The 19543-nt window shown below is 32.1% G+C and overlaps 1 protein-coding gene across 1 annotated transcript in view; it reads right to left on the bottom strand.

Moving 5' to 3' along the window:
• Positions 1-19543, bottom strand: part of LOC145247383 (BTB/POZ domain-containing protein 8-like) — a 104306-nt gene that overhangs the window by 44940 nt on the left and 39823 nt on the right. Inside the window, exon 2 of the mRNA XM_080109070.1 lies at positions 9855-10017. Coding sequence (XP_079965196.1) covers positions 9855-9997 — 143 coding nt within the window. The 5' untranslated portion in view covers positions 9998-10017. The remainder of the gene's footprint in view (positions 1-9854; positions 10018-19543) is intronic.

Here is a 19543-nt window from a genome sequence, read left to right as displayed (position 1 = left end):
CGTTTTTTTCCAAAACAAAAATTGCAAACATTATTTCTGAACAGCAAGATATCTTCATATAGACAATGCCAGGTGAATACTGCTAGTATGTATAAATCAAATGTCCAATTATATTTTATAGGTTTTATTGTTTAATCCAATAAATTATTTACTCATTAAAATTTGTTCATTTTTAATTTTCAGTTATATGACCCTGTTTTATTGCTCAAGTGGAGCTCCTTTAAGTATGTCAGGTTTTAGGTGGCATAGTCATAGAAAAAAACCTGAATACTTAATTTTAAAGAAAAGGTGTTGTGTTGGCTGTCACACTTGGCTGGTTGATATCTCAAATATATTTGACAAATATTTAGATCAGTGAGTTTTCGAAACCACTCGTAAGCAAAAAGAATGAGTGTAATTCAAAGACGAGTTAGAGTTTTTTGTTTTTTATATGAGAAAATATTCATTTAGTTAACAACAATATGAAAATAGTTCATCTGAAACTCAAGTTCTCTATAGTATTTTAGCTTGAAATCTTGAACACTTATTAAGATTAGAATTAACAAAAAATATCCTCTGAATGGAAAAAAATTATAATAAACTTGAATACTCATCCAAAGACGAGTAAAATTAATTCCCCGAACAGAACAGTTTTGAACCAATTTTATGAGCCCCGTGTGAAGATTAAATACTAAACTTTACATCTAGAATCCATATTTCAATTTTGATCCAAATTCATTATATTATTTTGATTCTTGAAAATGTCTAAAATTTAAGACTTAAGCTTAAGATGCCTTATAAAGAAATTAAAATTCAGGGAAATCTTGCTTCATTAGTATCTAATGACTATGGATAAAATTCAACACAAATCTGAAATATTTGAATTATTATTTTCAAATGGGAGATTGTGCTCATATTATGCTCCTTAAAATCTTAGAATTCTGTCAAATAAGTTTTCACATATAGATTATAATTATCATTTCTGATGACCTAAATAAAAACATCATCGAATCTTTATTTAGAATGGAAGATTTTTTTCAAATACATTTTAGGTAGGGACTGCCTGATTTGCTATTATATTTTCAATGTAATTCTACCTAATGTTTTTTTTTTTTTCAATTGGATAATTAGGGAATTAATTATCGAGAACTGAAAAAAATTAGCCATTTCTAAAAAAAAGAAACACCTATTGTTGACTTTGCTTTTTTCCTTTGTTTATTTGAAAGTTGGAGTGGTTAGACATTTTTAACATCAATGATGTTAGAAGTGAAAAAGAAAAAAAAAAGAAAGTATGAAAGAAAACGTCTCTAACTAGAAAGTTAAAAAAAGAAAAAGAAAAAATGGATAAATCAGTATAAAAAGCAGGAAGAAAATGTTTCATTAGAGAAACAGATTTACATTCTCCCATCCCTTATTTGTTAAGCAGACTTTTGTGACAGGATGGATATATATTTACGAATAAATACACATTACTCTTCATTATAGAATGGAGGACGAAAATTATTACGCGAATTATCATTGAATAGTAAGTTTAACATGTTAGAAAATTTTTTAGTTAAAGACAATGGATAAATAAAGTGAGAAAAGAGAAAGAAAAAGAGAAAAAGATGGTAAACATTACTATTAATGATGTAATTTTTTTAAAGAAAATATAGTGGAGAAATTTTTTTTAAAACGATTTATTTTAGTTTACTTACTCATGTGTAACCAACCTGCATTAAAAAGAAGTTTAAATTTGAAGCATTTTATGTTCTGCAATTATTGTAAGTTAAGTAATAAGACACAAGACATTTTTATTGACATGAAGTTAAGGATTGGACTCGATTAAATATTACATTTTTTAGCACAAATAGATCATAAATGAATAGGTAAACTAAAATTGTTTTTGACTAACTTTTCAACTCTCCAAATAATTTATGTCACCAATAGTAACGTTTACCAAAAAGATTTGGTTTGTTTAAGGCATACCAAGCATTTTTAGGATCATTTAATGCCAGAACCAATATTTCTTGTAGGATTTTGTTGAACATGAGCTGCTATTTTATCCATAGCTGGAGGCAATTTGGGAGCACACACTTTTCCCAGTGGTATTATTAACGCATAAGTGAACATGATAAATTCAATAGAAATTTTAAATTGCATAGTCTACATTGGAGAGGGAACGGAGTTAATGCTTACCAATCAAAATTGGTCACTGAAAATTGATATGGAGGAGATGGAGGTGGAGTGAATGGGTGTGGGCAGCATAATAATTGCAGACTTAAATCATAAAACCAATTTCAAACCATGTTAGATCTTTTAAGCTTATTTACTTGGAAAAGGTATGAAACATTAGCAACAGATAAAATAGTTTAGCACAGCATAATTCCTAAAAACGTTGGTACATGCAGAAAAGAGAGAAAGACCATTTACTAGGAATTATTTATAGTATAGGGATTTTTTTTTTTTTTTATATCGGCGTCACCACTTATCAAGGCCGATAGGCCACTCAAGGATAAGGGTTAAAGAGTGTACAATATAGTAATCGATAGCAATGGAAGTTCGGTAAATTTGTTAACTTAAGTGGAATGGCTCATCAGAAACTTGTTCATATTGGACTTGAAGACAACCATATTATAGACAGCTGGAAAGCAGGAAAACGGAAGACAATCCCACAGGCGTGCAGTTCTGAGAAAGAAGCTTTGATCATGGAATCTATGTTTAGGTTTAGGTACAGATAAAGAGTGGGGTAATTATTGATAGTGTTTTCAGCTAGATGAGTGTTTCTTGTGAAAGTTTGGCGAGGGGGGGCATAGATTGAAGCTCAGTCAAACATTTTCCATGAAAATAACGATAAAGCAGAGACAAACTTGCAACATCTCTTCTGTGAGATAGAGGTTGCATTGAAGAGAAAAGGACATCTCCCACCAGGCCACGAAGTCTATTTTGAACCCTATCAAGGCAGGACAAGTCTTTGTAGCAGCGCCTGCCCATATGTGGCAACAGTATTCCATCCTTGGACATATCTGGCTCTTATATAGATAGAGAATTGCATCAGCAGTGAGAGATCTACTGGATCGATAGAAGGATCCCATCATTTTTCCAACGGCCTTGGCAACAGATTTGATGTACGTATTCCATTTAAGATCAGGAGTAAAGGTCAAGCCCAGAAGCCTGTCAAAACTTGAGGCCTCCCCAAGACAAGAGCCATTCATTTTAATTGATGCCAGATGGGGATCAGAACGTTGATGATGTAAAGATAGAAGTTTGGTTTTAGATACATTAAAAGTAACCAGCCACTCCTTTCCCCATTGTACTACGTGCTCAAGATCAGAGGAGAGAGAATCGGAGAGAACTTGGTTGTTTACTGTCTTAGATGTGCTACCATAAATGGTAGTGTCGTCAGCATAAATGTCTACAAATGATGTAAGGATGATTTAATAATTGAGAAGACATTTCCAGCTATACCATAGCTGGAGATCTTGTGAAGTAAACCTTTATGCCATACCCTATCAAAAGCCTTTGATATGTCAAGAGCAATTGCCCTAGAAAGGTTGCCTTTGTTGAGAGATTCGCTAATCCTATGAGATATAACTGTAAGCACATCTGCTGTAGATCTAGCAGAACGGAAACCATATTGTGTGTCACTAAGAAGGTTATTTTTGCTGAGATGGTTGATTACTTCTCTATTTAACACAGATTCCAGCAACTTACTCATGACGCACAGGAGACTTATTGGCCTGTACTGAGAGGGGGATGAACGATCACCTGAATTCTTAAATACAGGGCATACTGATGAGATTTTCCAGGGTGATAGGAAGCAATTCTCGTTAAGACAACGTTTAAATAGTTTTGTAAGTATAGGCGCTAGTTCTGGTTGAAGTTTTTTTTGAGTACTATAATTGGAATACCGTCAGGGCCAGTTGCTTTACTGGAATCAAGGTTTTTGATTAGCTTGGCAACATCACGTACAGATATTTGTATATCACATAGCGTGTTTTCTGATACAGGAGGAAAGGGTAGAATTAGCTGCAAAGTTCTTGGCAAAGAGTTTGGCTTTGTCTGATGCTGACGAGATTACCTCAGGTCCATTGATGATAGTTGGGATAGAGCACATGCTTCTGTTCAGGATTCTGTTTGCTATTTGCCAAAACTGGTGGGAACCAAGCTGCTGCTCAGCTACTTTGAACTTGATGGACTGAGCATATAACTCTCTTGCATTCTTTATTACTTTCTTACAATGGTTGCTGGCAGTCCTGAAAGCGGCTTTAGTTTCCATACATCTATTACGTCGGAAGCAATGGAAAAAGTGATTTCTGTGCGCAAAAGCAGCAGCACATTCTGGAGAAAACCATGGCTGGCTGTTAGGTTTTTGCTGGAACTTTTTCGAGGGTATGAAATGGTCTATACCTACAATTAACCATTCCGTCAGGTCTGATACTATAGACGACACATCCTTTTTAAACATGGAATGCAGAGGTAGATCCGATATAAATGTACGGAAACTATCCCAGTCAGCTATAGTGTATCGATATACTATACGATGGAGAGGTACGTCTGAGGACTTATTACATTTCATTTTTATCTTAATTGATACAACTGAGTGGTCGGAAGATCCAAGAGGAGACAGAACGGAAACTGAACATAGTTCAGGGCAAGTTGTGAGAAAAAGGTCTAGGAGACTCACATACTGGCCGTCATTGTCGGACACACGGGTGGGTTCGTGAACAATCTGAGTGAGGTCATAAGCAATGGAGAAATCATGACAGAACCTCCCCTCATCATCGGTCTTGTTTGAGTGGGTCAACCATTCCACATTATGGACATTGAAGTCTCCACATACGTGAATGTTAGCTGAAGGATATGCTGATAGAACTTGGTCAATTTTCTCAGATATGCTTTTAAAGATAGTAACTCCGCTGTTATGGGGGCGATAGAGAGTAAATATAAATGCGGTAGTGTGAGCTAGTGCAACTCGGAAGCACATATAGGGTAAGTTAGGATTTTCTCTGGAGATGTACCTACCACATGGAAAGCCATCTTTAATATAGGCAAATATTCCATGGCGATCTTGGGGGTCATATTTGGAAGTTAAGTTAGAGTATCCTTTAATTACAAACTCATTTAGGGAAATAGTCTGTCCAATTCCGGTTTCACTTAAAAATAAAAGGTCTGGTTTAGTCTCCTGTAATTGGGCTTCGACCTCTGGAAGGTTAGAATATAGACCCCTGATGTTGGAGAAGGAGACATGGTAGTGGGGGTCTACGTTGGAAGTTTCAGATCTGGGCTTAATCGCGTATTTTTTATTGAAACTTGTCATGATGGAATTTTGGAGCTTGTGGACTAGTTCGTCAGACTTGCTTAGAGCAGGACAGAGAGGGGAAACAAAGAGAGAAAAGTAAGAAAGAATTTTTTAATTTTTTTTTTTGTAGAACATGATAAGGTAAAGCCGTAACAATTACCCACTAATATGGCATCGAGAGGCCCCACCAGAAGCTACTGCATGGTCCAGAATCCATTCACCAAATGTCAATACAGCAGCCCCAGTACTTTGCACCTGCTGATAGGACAGCCTCCTTAGTGGTTAATCCAAGGTTCGGGTCCCTGACTATCAGGCGGATAACATCAGCCCAGATAAAATGTTTACCTCCAGCACCCTTACTAGTGACATGGCTACAAGGATAGACATAGAAACAGAAAATTTCCGCCATCTCTGTCGACTGTTCATGCAAAATACTGCCAACCTAGAATACAGCTTTTTCTTCTCCCTTTGTCAGAAAAATCACTCATTAAAAAAAATGAGGACGGAGTGATAAAAAAAAACTCTTGCTATTGTTTATCATAGGTGTTGTATTTTATCATGAAATAATCCATAAATAAGCTTAATGTTGTTGGGGTTGGCTATTTCCTAATAAGTGGAGTCCCAGGTCATGTAATGCTGATAATGGCTGATTTAGTCATGTAGTCACTCAGTTGTCCATTTCCTCTTTTCTCCATTGATTTTACTTGTAAGTGAAAATACACACCGTTATATTCTTATAAGATTTTACTTTTTTATTGTTTACAGTACACACATTAATTTTTATCCTTGAGTGGCCTCCAGGCCTTGATATGTGATTACCCTTTTGTAAAAAAAAAAAAAAATTATTCTGTTTGTCTATGTGAATATGTATATATGTTCAGAAGATATTATGCATAAGTAGCCATTGTTAGTGTGTGAATATGTTGCTATTTGTTAGTGTGTGAATATGTTGCTGTTTGTTAGTGTGTGAATAAGAGTGAGTAGTAGTGTTGGGACGATTCCTAAATTTTTTCTGATTCTGATTCCAGGAAAATGTTGATTAACGATTCCGATACCAAGTACGATTCCGATTCTCGTGGAATTGTTGTTTTGAAATATACCATTATTTAATTGAAAGTTTTTGTGCAGTGAAAAAATTTGGTACAGCAAAAAAGTGGAAATACAATTAAGGGAATTTCGAAAATGATTTGATTTTTTTTTTTTAATTTCTTTCATTGAAGATAAAAGACAAATATTTTAACCATGAATTAAACATGCACCATGAAATTAATAATCAATTTCAGGAGTTATTCAGTTATTCATTATTTATTAAAAAATATAAAGAAAAAGTCCTGATTAATTCAACAAAAATACAATAACATCAAATTTCAAGGGAAATAACATGTTTTGTTTATCTTTTGATATTCATTTTTTTGTTTTATTTTCTCATCTTCGATAACTCTTTAAAATTTAAATTTTTTTTGCAGCTTCAATCGCTAACTGATTTTTATTCAACTTTCTAGAATATTCTTATTTCTAAATGAAATTTAAAAATGACTAAATCTTTTATTAAATTTTTAGCCTTTTATATTCAATCGTCTCAAATTATTTCTATTTATTTATTTGGCTTTTTAAAAAATATTTTTAACAATTATTTTTTAAATCTAACTAAATTGGTTTGGTAAAAACGGTAAATGTTACCTTACGCTACAACAGAACACTGACCACTCTAAATTGTTTTTTTTAGGGTATTCGAGGTCGCTGACAATGAATCTGATAATCAAACCTGCCGCAAATTTACTGTTCACATGGTATGAACCTTGGGACTATTTTGTGCCATTTCACTGCCTTCGGTAGTGTTTTTCTTACATGATATGTTAGTGCGCGAACGGGCATAGTGAAGTGTCTTATCACATCGTGTAGGAATCTTTCTGATAAGAAAGTTAAAAAAAAAAAAAAAAAAAAAAAAAAAATGTGATTCATTTTTTTTTTTTTGTCTTACATAGTTCCTAATGTTTTTTTAATTGATCCAAAAATAAAGTTTTCACAATTGGTTTGCAAAAACAAACACCAAACACATTTTTATGTTTTTTGTTCTTTTTTTTTTGGGAGGGGGGGAGGTATTCCATTAACAGGTGTTTCTGCAGTTTAATTAACCGTTTTTCCGTAAGTAACGCGCCGACATTTACCATTTCGCAAAAATTTATAAATATTGGCGCGTTACTTAAGGAAAACGGTTAATTAAACTGCAGAAGCACCTGTTAAACTACAAAAGTCCTATAATTGAATACCCCCCCCAAAAAAAAGAACAAAAACATAAAAAAATGTTTGGTGGTTATGTTTTTGTAAACCGCTTGTGAAACTATTTTTTTTTTTAGATAAATTTGCATTAAAACTACATAAGTAAAAAAAAAATTAAAAAAAAAATGAACCACATTTTTTTTTAAAACTTGATTTGAAATGACCACTTAAAGATTCCTATGCGATATGATAAGACACCCCACTATGCCCGTTTGCACGCAAACGTGTCATGTAAGAAAAACACTACCGAAGGCGGTAAAATGGCACAAAATAGTCCTAGGGGTTCATACCATGCAAACGGTAAATTTGCGGTGGGTTTGATTATCAGATTCGTTGTCAACGACCTTGAATACCCCTAAAATAAAAAAATTTAAAAAAATTAGAGTGGTCAGTGTTCTGTTGTAGCATAAGGTAACATTTCTATATTTATTTTTATTACATAATTATTTACTTATCGTCTTTTAATGTTTATTCTTATTTAATGTCTTAATTTAATTCTTTATTTCTATATAAAAAAGTAAATTTTTGGAAATTATTTATTTCTATTGTTAAATAAAAGTCATTTATTGAACTTTCAAAATCGCCTCCGCTGTTTCTGACAGCCTTTTTATTAAAAATTTTTGACAGCATTAATCTCACTTCAAACAAACAGTTCAACTTAAAAATATAAGAGAATCCTAATGAAAGAATTATAAATCTAAGGTACTTTTTAAATACACGATTCTTACAATTAACGATTTTGATTAATCGTCCCACCACTAGTAAGTAGCACAGTCATTTACTTTTCCTGGCCTGATAGTACAAAGGGTTAGGTTCAATTACATGACGATTTTGTAAATACGTTTGTTCCAGACTCACACAGCAGCACAGTATCTTGTCAGACTATATGGATCAGGATGACCATTGCAATTTGGAATGTATTTGAATACAGTTCCCATTTTGTACATGCAAATACCCTGGCAAGACCCTTGCAGGAGGCAACCATTTTAGAAGTTATCAAAAGGTGTGGACACTACATTAGTTGTTCATTGAATTTTACATAAAGATATTTTAGAGTTGGTTCATAGGTTATTTTTTGCTAAGTAAACATTAAGCTTTGATTTTGTGGGATATTTTGCAATGTGGAAAACTGACACCAGACTTGTTTCGTTCAATTTCAAATGCTAACAATTGGAATTGTCTTTTACCAAACCTTTTTATAAATCTATCTTGAGATCTTTAGGGTTTGCAGACCAGAGTTTGCAAACATCAACAAAGTAAGATGCCTATACTCTCTCCTGACATGGCTATCATTGCTTGATGATATACAACTCCCCGAAGAAGAAAGAACTATCAGCAGCCGACCCATACCCACTCTATTTAATTCCTTTCAACAAAAGGACAAATCCACAGTTCTTACTATTCTAACCACATACATTAAACTGTGTATTCATATAAATTGTTTTATTTTTTAGAAAAGACATGTTTTTCCTTTCTATTTGAACAGTTCTTTACTTATAAATTATTATGGTACAAAGTCCTGTATTTCATGTGAAGATTCACTCCTATAATTTGACATGGATTTCATGTGATGATGTTACTGATAATTTGGAGACTTGTAAATATCGTCTGAATAAAGATATTTGGCAGTTGTGATATAATTCCCAAAATGAAGTCGTGTTTGCATTTGTAGAAACTTATACATGAAACTAGTATATCAAACTGTATTGTACAATACAGAAACCACACTTGTCTTCAGGTTGCTTTAGTATGACTGGAAAAAGCACAGAAAAAATTCATATCCTAGAACTTTATATGATCCAGTCTTCTTTCAAAAGAAGACCATCTTAGCATATAAAAGATGGAGAGTTTGGATATTAAGGCAGTCAATTTTCTAAGTGCAATTTTTCTAAAGAAAAAAAAAAGACTTTTCTTTTTAATCTGACTCCCCACTGGTTTACTTTGCCTGGTAATCAATCCCTGTTTATCTTTTCATCAACTGATTTAGAAGCAAAGTGTAGTATTTGTTCAGATACTACACTTTATCTTTTTGGTCAATGAAAAAAAATCCTTTTAATTTTTGTCTCAATTTAAAGTACTACTTTTCTGAGATCCTAGATTTTCTCCACATTAAATACCAGCCTTGTATTTAACTCTGTTTTCATAAAAAGACAAATATATAGAGATATTGGTTTAAAGTCTCTTCTCTTATAATCTGTCTCCACCTACCAGAACTTTTAGTATTTCTTCCTCTATTTTGGCACAAAATAATTCCTAAAAAAAGTTGGTAAGGTAAAAAAAAAATGAAAGCTTAAATGAGGAAGGGCTGTGTTACCTTAAAATATCTGCCTTCAGTTCTTCTGTGATGCGTTCTTGAAGTTTCTCTTTTTCCTTAGTGCATTTCTCCAGAAATGCAATGCTTTGCCGTTGTGTCGACCGGTCCTTTGGCCGACACGTTACTCCACTTCCAGGCCTCATGGTTTTTTTAAAGCAGTAAACTATAATAAAGAATAAATAAATACATTATTTATTTATTTTAAGTAATATTAACAACAACATATCTTCTACCAGATCATGGGTAATTTCAAAGTCAATTCATTCATCCATCTCAAAATATCTTCATATTTACCACAGAGTGAGATACCACAAATCCTAGATTAATTACAAAATTTCAGCTTTACATATGCATGGGAACATTATTTTATGTGCATTTAAAAAGGACACTTTCCTAGAACTATATTAAAACTGACTAAATTAACATTTTCTTTATTAGAGGCTTTTTTATATATACTATAATAAAAGCAACAAATGTTCAAAATAATTATAGGAATTAGTTATGTTTGAAAAGAAATCATCGATTATTTTTTATAATTAGTTGTAACTGAACATATTGATTTGACCAGAAATATTTCTTAATATCTCTGAATATTTACAGAAAAACTAACTTTTGCAGTGTGACCATCTAATTTACATATATGTATATATACAAACCACAAACATGTAAATTAAATGACACAATAATAAAGCTCTTTAGTTATATAAGAATAATAAGTACTACTATTAATAATGTTAATGATAATAATTGTAAAGAGACTTATTTTTGCAATAAAAAAGTTTAAACAAATATGTTACAGTTTAAGAATTTTCAAATAAAATCAAAGTAGAATAGTTATAGTAGTTGTGGCCCAACGGGTAATGGGTACATCTAGTGATTATATAAACATTCAGACTTGCAACACTAACTTATATATAGCAATATTTTAATAAATTGGCATCCAAAAAAGTTTTAATTTTGTGAATTAAATCCGCTTCTTGATCCAGTGGTTATGCATGAAAAAAGTGGTTGCCATTAAAAAACAATTTACAAAATGAGTAACTGGGTCTTTCGATGATATGTAAGAAAATTCTGTCTATTGTAACCAATTGTTAGCAACAATGACTCTGCAGGCATTACTGAGCTCTTGGCAGCTATTATCAGCACTTGTTTATTGTATGCTGAAGGTGATACTAGTTTCCTGTTACTTTAGCGCTTTACCTGTTGGTTGTTGTTATTTTGTTTTGTTTTTTATTTTGTCTGTTGCACTACCTGTTGGTTGTTGATATTTTGTCATACAAAATCATACTTAAAAAAACATCTTACATGTTCGGAAATATTTTTGGACCCATTATATTTAATGAGATCATTTCTATGCAATATTCAAGATAAAAAAAAATCACTGCAAAGTAATGCAGAAAAAAAACTAACATATGTAAATAATAATGTGTATATTTTATGCTATAAACAAAATATGTGCATTTTAAATATTTCTCATAAAATTTCATGCTGACTGAATAAGAAATGCATTGATTAATGGCAAAAAAGTGGGCGCTAGGTGACGCATGGTACCAAATTAAAATTTAAGATGTCAAAACCTACACAATTTAAAAAATGGTTTTAAATCCACAGTCTACCTTTTCTTTCTTCGTATATATAATTAATTTTTTAAAAAGTAATTTTTCTTTTTAATTTATTTAAAATCAACAAAAACAATTCTTTTTAGTTATTGCAACTCATTACTCTATGAAAGAAAGTAAGAGCATGGATTTGAGACGATTAAATTAATTAAAATGACATTTCAATTCGATTTCGACTAATTTCATTTTTTTTTTTTTAAGAATCTGTGCATCACTACGACCTTTAACTTAAATGTTAAAAAGTTAAACATTTGTTTTCCCCCGTTGTTAAATAAATACTTAATAGAAAATTTTTCTTATCAAAAATTAATAATTAATATACATGTAAAAAGAAATGGTAGACTGTGGATTGAGATCATTTTTCAATGGTGTGGGTTTTAGTATCTCAAAATTTACCTTTCAATTTGGTGTCGTGCTGCTACAAGAGTTCTAAAAGATTATTGTAGTTTATTACCATAATGTAATTAAAACTCATCTAAAATCCAATTTTTAAAAAAAAATTTAATAGAGAAATCAATGAATAAATGGGGAAAAGTGATAAAAACTTTCACTTCTTTAATCATATTTTTTCTAATGATTTTCATTGGTTATGGTCACAAAAACATTCTATTATGAAATAGTTGTACATTGAAGATTCTATGGTAAATATGTTTTGTCATCGTATTTAGTTCAACATTTTCTTGAAAAAATCAATAACGATGTCCCACCAAGCACACTCTACTAATATTTATTATATTGATGATAACACCATGCTTGTTGTTGTTGTCTTCGATAAGTTGAGCTCTTCACTTCTGAGCTTGAAAACTTGTGCAAGAAATGGGGGGATGAAAGTGAACCCAGAAAAAATGCAAAATCTTTTCCTCTTCTGGAAATAATTTAAAAAAAAACAAAAAACAAAGTGTGTGTGTGTGTGTGTGTGTGTGTGTGTGTGTGTGTGTGTGTGTGTGTGTGTGTGTGTGTGTGTGTGTGTGTGTGTTTTGGCAGGAGGGGGGGGGGGCTCAGTGGTTTCATCCAACATTAGAAAAAGAATAAGAATAGCAACTTAGCATTTTGGATGTCTAAAAAAATAAATAAATAAAAAAGAGTGAGAGAGGAGGAAGGCAATGACATTCAAAAAATGTGATTAATGTGGTTTAGACATGTTTCCCAGCTACCCGACTCTATATAAAGAAATGAGATCAAGAAGATATTACTGAAGAAAGACAAAGAGGATAACCAGAAAGATGGCCAGCTAAGCATTGAGACTGGTATGCCACTCCTGATTGCTGAAAGACTAACCCAAGACTATGATAAGTGTCAGCATTTTGTTTTCAAGCTTGTGGGGAAGCTTTTGGAGTATGCACATAAGTCAATTCAGTTTAATGTCTATTTACATGCTGGCATATGTTGGCTAGCTTTTTTAAAACTACTCTATCTTTGGCCAGGGTTTTATTCCGTTTTCTTTCAAAAACCATTTTTATCACTTTGATCTTTTTCTCTGCCTTCTTCCTACCGCGACTGTTCTATGTCCACTGACCCAAACACTACCCTTATCAATTTTTTATGAAGATCTTAATTCCTTTGAGAATTAGTATTTGACATTAATGAGTATCAATTTCACTATTTTAAGGATCAATGGGTTTATTGCATCATTTAGTTAGACTGAATATTTAATTGGAAACAACAGCTTTGAAAATAGGATCGACTTAGTGCAAAATGATATATCAAATGTAAAATCAATAGAAGTTTAGAACTAAAATAAATAAAAGTACTTTTTGTTGGTTCACTGTAAATTTTCTTTTATAAAAAAAATAAAAAATAACATTGAAGGAATTGTCTAGGAGGGAGGGGACAATTTGTGTAAGCTTCAGATGAACTGTGGTAATGTTTCTGTATAAACAGCCATTAATGTTACAACTCTGAATTGCTCGAATATATTAATTACATTTTATCAATTACAACTTTTAATAGATGCATTTTGTCTTTGTTCATTTTTTTTTCAAAAGATGCATCTGTAAAATAGGCAAACTCTCTCCACACATATCAATTGTATACCTTGTTAAACAACACAAAGTAAAGAGTTAAGAAAAAGAGTTAAAAAATGATCAAATCTATCGATATATTTAGAAATTCATGACTGTAACTTGTGTTGCTTGCAAGGATGCTAGTAGCCAAGGCTACAGTTTGTTTGTCTGCCAAGAATATGTGTTGTGAATGACATAGGTTCTTGTGGCAAGTTTGGGCTTTCACTGCACTTCTTTTTTGACAGCACATAGGTGCTCGCTTATATAGATAATGCAAACAGGTGCCTGGCTCCAGGAAACTATTTCAAATTGGTTAAAGTCTGATATAGGCAACTAATCCAGATTGAGTATTTTCATCCAAAAATACAACCAAGTAAACATTGAATGTTTCAGAGATTGTTTCCTCTGCACTATTGTTGTTGTTATATTTGTTTTCATTTGATTGGTGATGGGGAGGGTGTATACATATAAAAACTGGCATAGAATCCTGAGGTACAAAAGAAATTGCTGTAAATATTTTAGATGCTTGTACAACTGAATTGTTGCCAGCTGTAATATAATAAAATTACAATTGCCTTGAAATTTTAAATAAAACATAATCACAAGTTACCTCTAGTTTATAACACCTGTTTGTTAAGCGGTGTTGGTACAGTAACTGGATATATCATATTTCCATCTTTACCTAGTTTCTAGTTTTTTTTTTATATCTATGCCTCCATTCAGTCTCGAAAGACAAAGGATAACTCCTGTAGGGGAAACTGCGCATGTAATTTGAGGCAAGGGTCACACAATCCCCAACCACACCTCTCCTGAATCGGCACTGTTTGAGTCCAGTGGCAAGGAGAAGTCCAGGACGACTGGAAACAATAAGATAAGTGGAGAGCACATACAGCACCTGAAAGTCTCAAATGGTCACCCATTTAGTACTGACCAGGTTCAATGTTGCTTAACTTCGGTGATTCAGCAGGAACCAGTGTGTCAATGTGATTATGCCATATGCATAATCACGTTTTTTTATAGCTAGTACACAAAATATTTGTAAAATTTTATGGAAAATAATACATTATTATTTATAGCAGAGTATTTGCATGAGAGAATAAGTAATTATGATAAATGTATTTACAAAAAACATGATAAAAAATAATTTACGCATAACTAATGCTCAATAACCTTTCTGCCTATTTTTTCAACGGAGTAGCTACAGAAAAAGGTCATTTAGTTTTAAAATAAAAATATTTTGTAATGTTTGTTATGTTATAGAAAATTACCAAACATTTAGAAAATGCATATTTGACTATTTGTCAATCCAAAAGAATTTTTGGTGCTTCCAAAAATATGCACATCTAATAAAACTGTGTAAAGAAGTAAAAGAATCTTCGTTTTCTATAAAAAATGCTGAATTTTCCAGGCTGATATCAACATTGGGAATAAGAGATAGATAAGTAGAAATGATATTGAGTAAACTAAATAAGTATTAACATTCAGTTTCCACAGATAAACATGTCGTTAGCAGAAATGTTTTTTAACAGTTTGTAGCAAGGATGCATCATCGCCATTATCCCGGTTCCTTTCTGTTGTATAATTCATTTAAATACAAAATTAATGGTGGATGGTTTTGCTGCTACAATTAATCGTTTTATGAAGATGATCACTTCAACATCAATTACAAAGATCTAATAAAATTCATGAGATCTTGATAATTATAAATGCATGATGTATTGATGGGAAAAATGTACAGGATTTTGGTCTTATTGGGTAATTCCATCCATAATTAAACACACACAGGAAAAATTTTACATGTGAGGTAACCCATTGAGCTTGTTTGCAAAGCCAGTTAATTTTTTTAAATAAAAAGGAAAAATCCAAAATTAGTCGCCCATTTGCTATCACTCTCTAGTTTTCATTTTCTCTCCCTTCTTTCTCTAGTTGTGAGTTAAATAGTATTAATACTTGTGGTGATATTTCTTATTGTTTATAATGGATTATTCTAATCTTGTATTTTATAATTATTTTTTGATTATCAATAATCAGAGAGAGAGAGTGAGAGTTAAGCCAGAGGGTTTCTCTTGGCACCAAAGCCAACGGACTCTAGGTCATTGGTGAGATGGCTTATTCCTCGTTGACAGAGGTATGCCTCTGGTCTTATGCAGTTCTAAGAGGTCCACCTTCCCAGGCTTTGCCTTCTATCTTTGAAAAGAGGGTAGCTTATTGCTTATCCCCTAAAGCACTTCAACCGAGGAATACTGATAAGATTGCCCAGTCATTTTTGCAAACCTGAGTGCTCTTGCTCTAGGGCGCTGGCCTTCAAATCCCATTTTCTGATCTTTGTATTACATTTTAGCATGGGAGGGAGATAAATAACAAAGAGAGTGACAGAAGAGAGATAGATACTAGTTACATAAAAGTAAGAGTGAGAGTCATCATCATATCGAGCAGGTTGCCCAGACTAAATTTAGCGTTACAAGCTGACTTTTTCTTTTTAGATAATTGCTATTTTATCAACTTGCATGAAAAAAGCTATGTAAAAGATGCTTAAAACCGTTTGAATTATGCAAATACCATCAATAGTTCAAAAGTTATGAGAATTTTAAGAGCCAAAATTTAGGCTTTTCCGTGGACATTTTTAGTCGCGTGCAAGCGACTCTATAAGTCCGTCAGTCTGTCCATAACACTTTTGTGCTTGGCCTTTTTGATTAAGATCAAAGATCTGTTGTTAATAGAGACTGTTCTTAGCTTTTTAAGCTTTTCTTGGCCTTTCCCAATGAATTAAACTTTTTACACACACACACACACACACACACACACACACACATTTTAATTAAAAAAAAAAAAAAAATGCACACACACATACAGAAATTGTATATATATCCTTTTTGCAAAAACGCTGGGGTTTTCATTAGTTAGTTTAGAGTCAACAGAATGAATGAAGTATTGTGGTAAATGTTGCCAGTCAAAAGTAAAGTCGCCAAAGACTCCAATTTTTACTTTAGTTACAAAGACCCTGCAACACTCCCCTCTCCAGATCTTATAGGGCCTTGTGCCTAAATTTGTTTTGTCTTTTGGAGATTTTACTTTTTTTAATTTTTTAATTTTATATTGAAATTTTTTTAATTGTAATTTTTTCTTTAAACGAAATAAATTAAATATGAAGATCAAAGTGTAGTATCTGTTCTTACTACATGCTGTACTTCTGTTTGTAACTTTGTGATATAAAGTGGGGGATCACTTTTCTGTATTAATTTAATGTGAAATGATCACCCACTTTACAACCAATCAGTCTCAAAGCCATTCAAGTCATTCTCCAGATCATTCAAGTTGTTTTTGAAGGATTCCAGTTACTTTTTAAGCATTCAAGTCATTCTTAAGGTCATTCAATTATCCTTAAGTTCATTAAAGTCATTCACTTTTTATTTATTTAAGTAATTTCAGCTCATTTTTCGGTCATTTTAGTTTATCTTTAAGAATTTCATGTCAATCCTACATTCACGCATTCATTCATTACACGAGAGCACACGACTAATGGCTATCGGCCTTGTTCTTTAGAAAAAGTGGGCTAAATTATGGACTTCAACATTTCAAGAAATTTGGTAACTTCGCCACCATTTATTTATTTTTCAAGCTATTCTCATGAAACTTGGCACTCTTTTGTAAAACGATGTGCTCTTTCTGGTTATGTAGTCAAATCTGATGTATCTCTTTACCATAAGCCATGAATTACAAATTCAGATGTACAAATTTCAATTTTTTTAAAACTGGTGCATGGTATCATACAGTGGGTGTCTATTCATGAACAAAACTAACTATTATAGTGGTATTTAAATATAGCTTTATTGAGAGTAGGCATTTTCCTGCCTCCTCACCAAAGGAGAGCTTAATCTGGGGTGTAGCCATTGAATGCCTAAAGAGCATTCATGGCTGGTATTTACTACTCCTCTCAAAGAAAAAAAAATTGAGTAGATATGAATTAATCTCAGAAATAAATTGAAGAAAATTTTTCATATAGATTTTGGATTTCTGTAAAAGATGGAAATTCCCACAGTCGACCAGAACTTATGCATTTTGGGACCAGTCCAATTTTCAATTTTGTAAATCCTCTCTATCTCGCCCCCTATTTTCTGAGATGCAACCATAAATCGTACTCTACATGAATCCTTAATGTAGCTTTCACAGTACGAGGATACCAGGAATCCTGATAACAACAACTATATATTCACCAGTTGATGGTAATTTTTGTCATTTCTATTGTTGTTTTACTGAAAATTCAACTATGTAACCAAAGAAATAAAACGGTAATTTTTTACCTTGTTTCCACCTTAACATTTCAAATAATTACTTTTATAGGTATTACAGTATGTTGAAAACGAATATCACATTTGAATTTTCTGCAAATAAGTAGTTTTCTAAATATTAAGCAATGCCATTTCTTATGTTATCACTGGTGCCATTTTGGTACATGCGAGTGCACAAATGTAACCCAGAGAAACTATGTGCAAACGTACGTACCAAGATGGCCACCAGCAATGACATTGCTTAATATCCGGAAAGCTACTTATTTGCGGAAAATTTAAATGCGATATTTGTTTTCAGCATATCCAAAAACCTTATAAGGTAGTCATTTTAAAGAAAAATGTTAAGGTGGAAACAAGGTAAAGATTTACAAAATGCATCACAATGAAATTCTTTATTTAACCGCCTTATTATTATTATTATTATTTATTATTATTATTATTTAAATATCCTCAGTTAAAAAAAAAAACAGGTTTGTTTTACAGATTCAAAAAAATGGTCTTGACAACGAGTTAAAAATAAATTCAAATTTCACGATATATTTTATTTAATTGTTCGGTGAAAGTACAGAAGAGTTAACAAAACACCCTCCCTTCCCCATGTTAAGAATGGGTTTCTAAATAATAACATTATTATTTCAGCATGGTAGCATAAGTGAACAAGTGCCTTTTATTTGTAATATATTTGGTTTTTTTTTTTAGTTTTTTTTACCACTAAAAAACACAATTCTACCCTAAGTACAAGTAAGAAAATACAATGATAACAGAAAGCATGTACTTAGTACATTTTGTTGTTTTTTAACGCTTTCAGTACATGTGTACTAAAAGCGTTAAAAACAACAAAATAGTATTGTTTGGAAATCAAATTTGAAAAACTTGAAAATAATTTTTTGAAATTGATAAACTCATAATAAAAAATGAACCTGATTTTTCTGCTTTCGTTTTTATTATTCTGCAGTCAGCTGAGCACATAGCAAGCCGTTTTCCCCAAGCGGATTTGAATTTCTATAAAAGATAACATTTTAAAGAAACTTCCGCACAATTAATAATTATCAAATATTTACATATTATACATGAAAATAATTCTGAAACTATTATCTATATGAAAGTGGATGATATATACCAATTTATCTTATCAATTTTGAAATATTCTTCATCAACTTTGCTGAGTCGTAACTTTGCTTCCTGTGGTCGTAAAAATATAAATCAAAGTCCAGTAGAGATGGACTTCTATGCTTATATAGCCTGTACAATTTCAGCCATATCTAATCAAATTTGGCCCCGCGCATGTGTATCCAAACGTAACATATGAAATGTAAACATTGAAAAAACAGTTTCCCTTTTTGCTGTCGTAATTTTTTACCATTTTTTTCATTTTTAACTTGGAGCATAAAAACATTGAACGCATAAAAGCAAAATAAATTAACATCATTGGAATGCTTATTCTATTCACTTTTCAACAATGTAATACTTTTAAAAATTGACTAACAAATAAAAAAGATATGACTTATTGTTCTTTCTATTTTAGCGGTTCTGTGTTTAGGATCCCACATGACATCATTGACAACCTCATCTTTTCTTCTGTAGCAACGTCCGGCATATCATGTTGTTCTTTCTCTTATTACTGAAGAGATCCTGGGCAGCCGACCATACAGACTTCCAATGGTTGGGCGTGTTTTTTAGTTTAACACTGCCCGAATCATTCTAGCGCAAGTTCCATCTAATTTACTTTCAAGTTTTTTACCGAGAATCCATGCTGGTGAACCATGAAATAGCACCAT

The sequence above is a fragment of the Euprymna scolopes genome, chromosome 25, assembly GCF_053919585.1.
Source record: "Euprymna scolopes isolate OS-2025 chromosome 25, ASM5391958v1, whole genome shotgun sequence".
In the NCBI taxonomy this organism is placed as follows: domain Eukaryota; kingdom Metazoa; phylum Mollusca; class Cephalopoda; order Sepiida; family Sepiolidae; genus Euprymna; species Euprymna scolopes.
The sequence above is the reverse complement of the archived record's forward strand: the minus strand, read 5'-3'. Positions and strand labels throughout refer to the sequence as shown.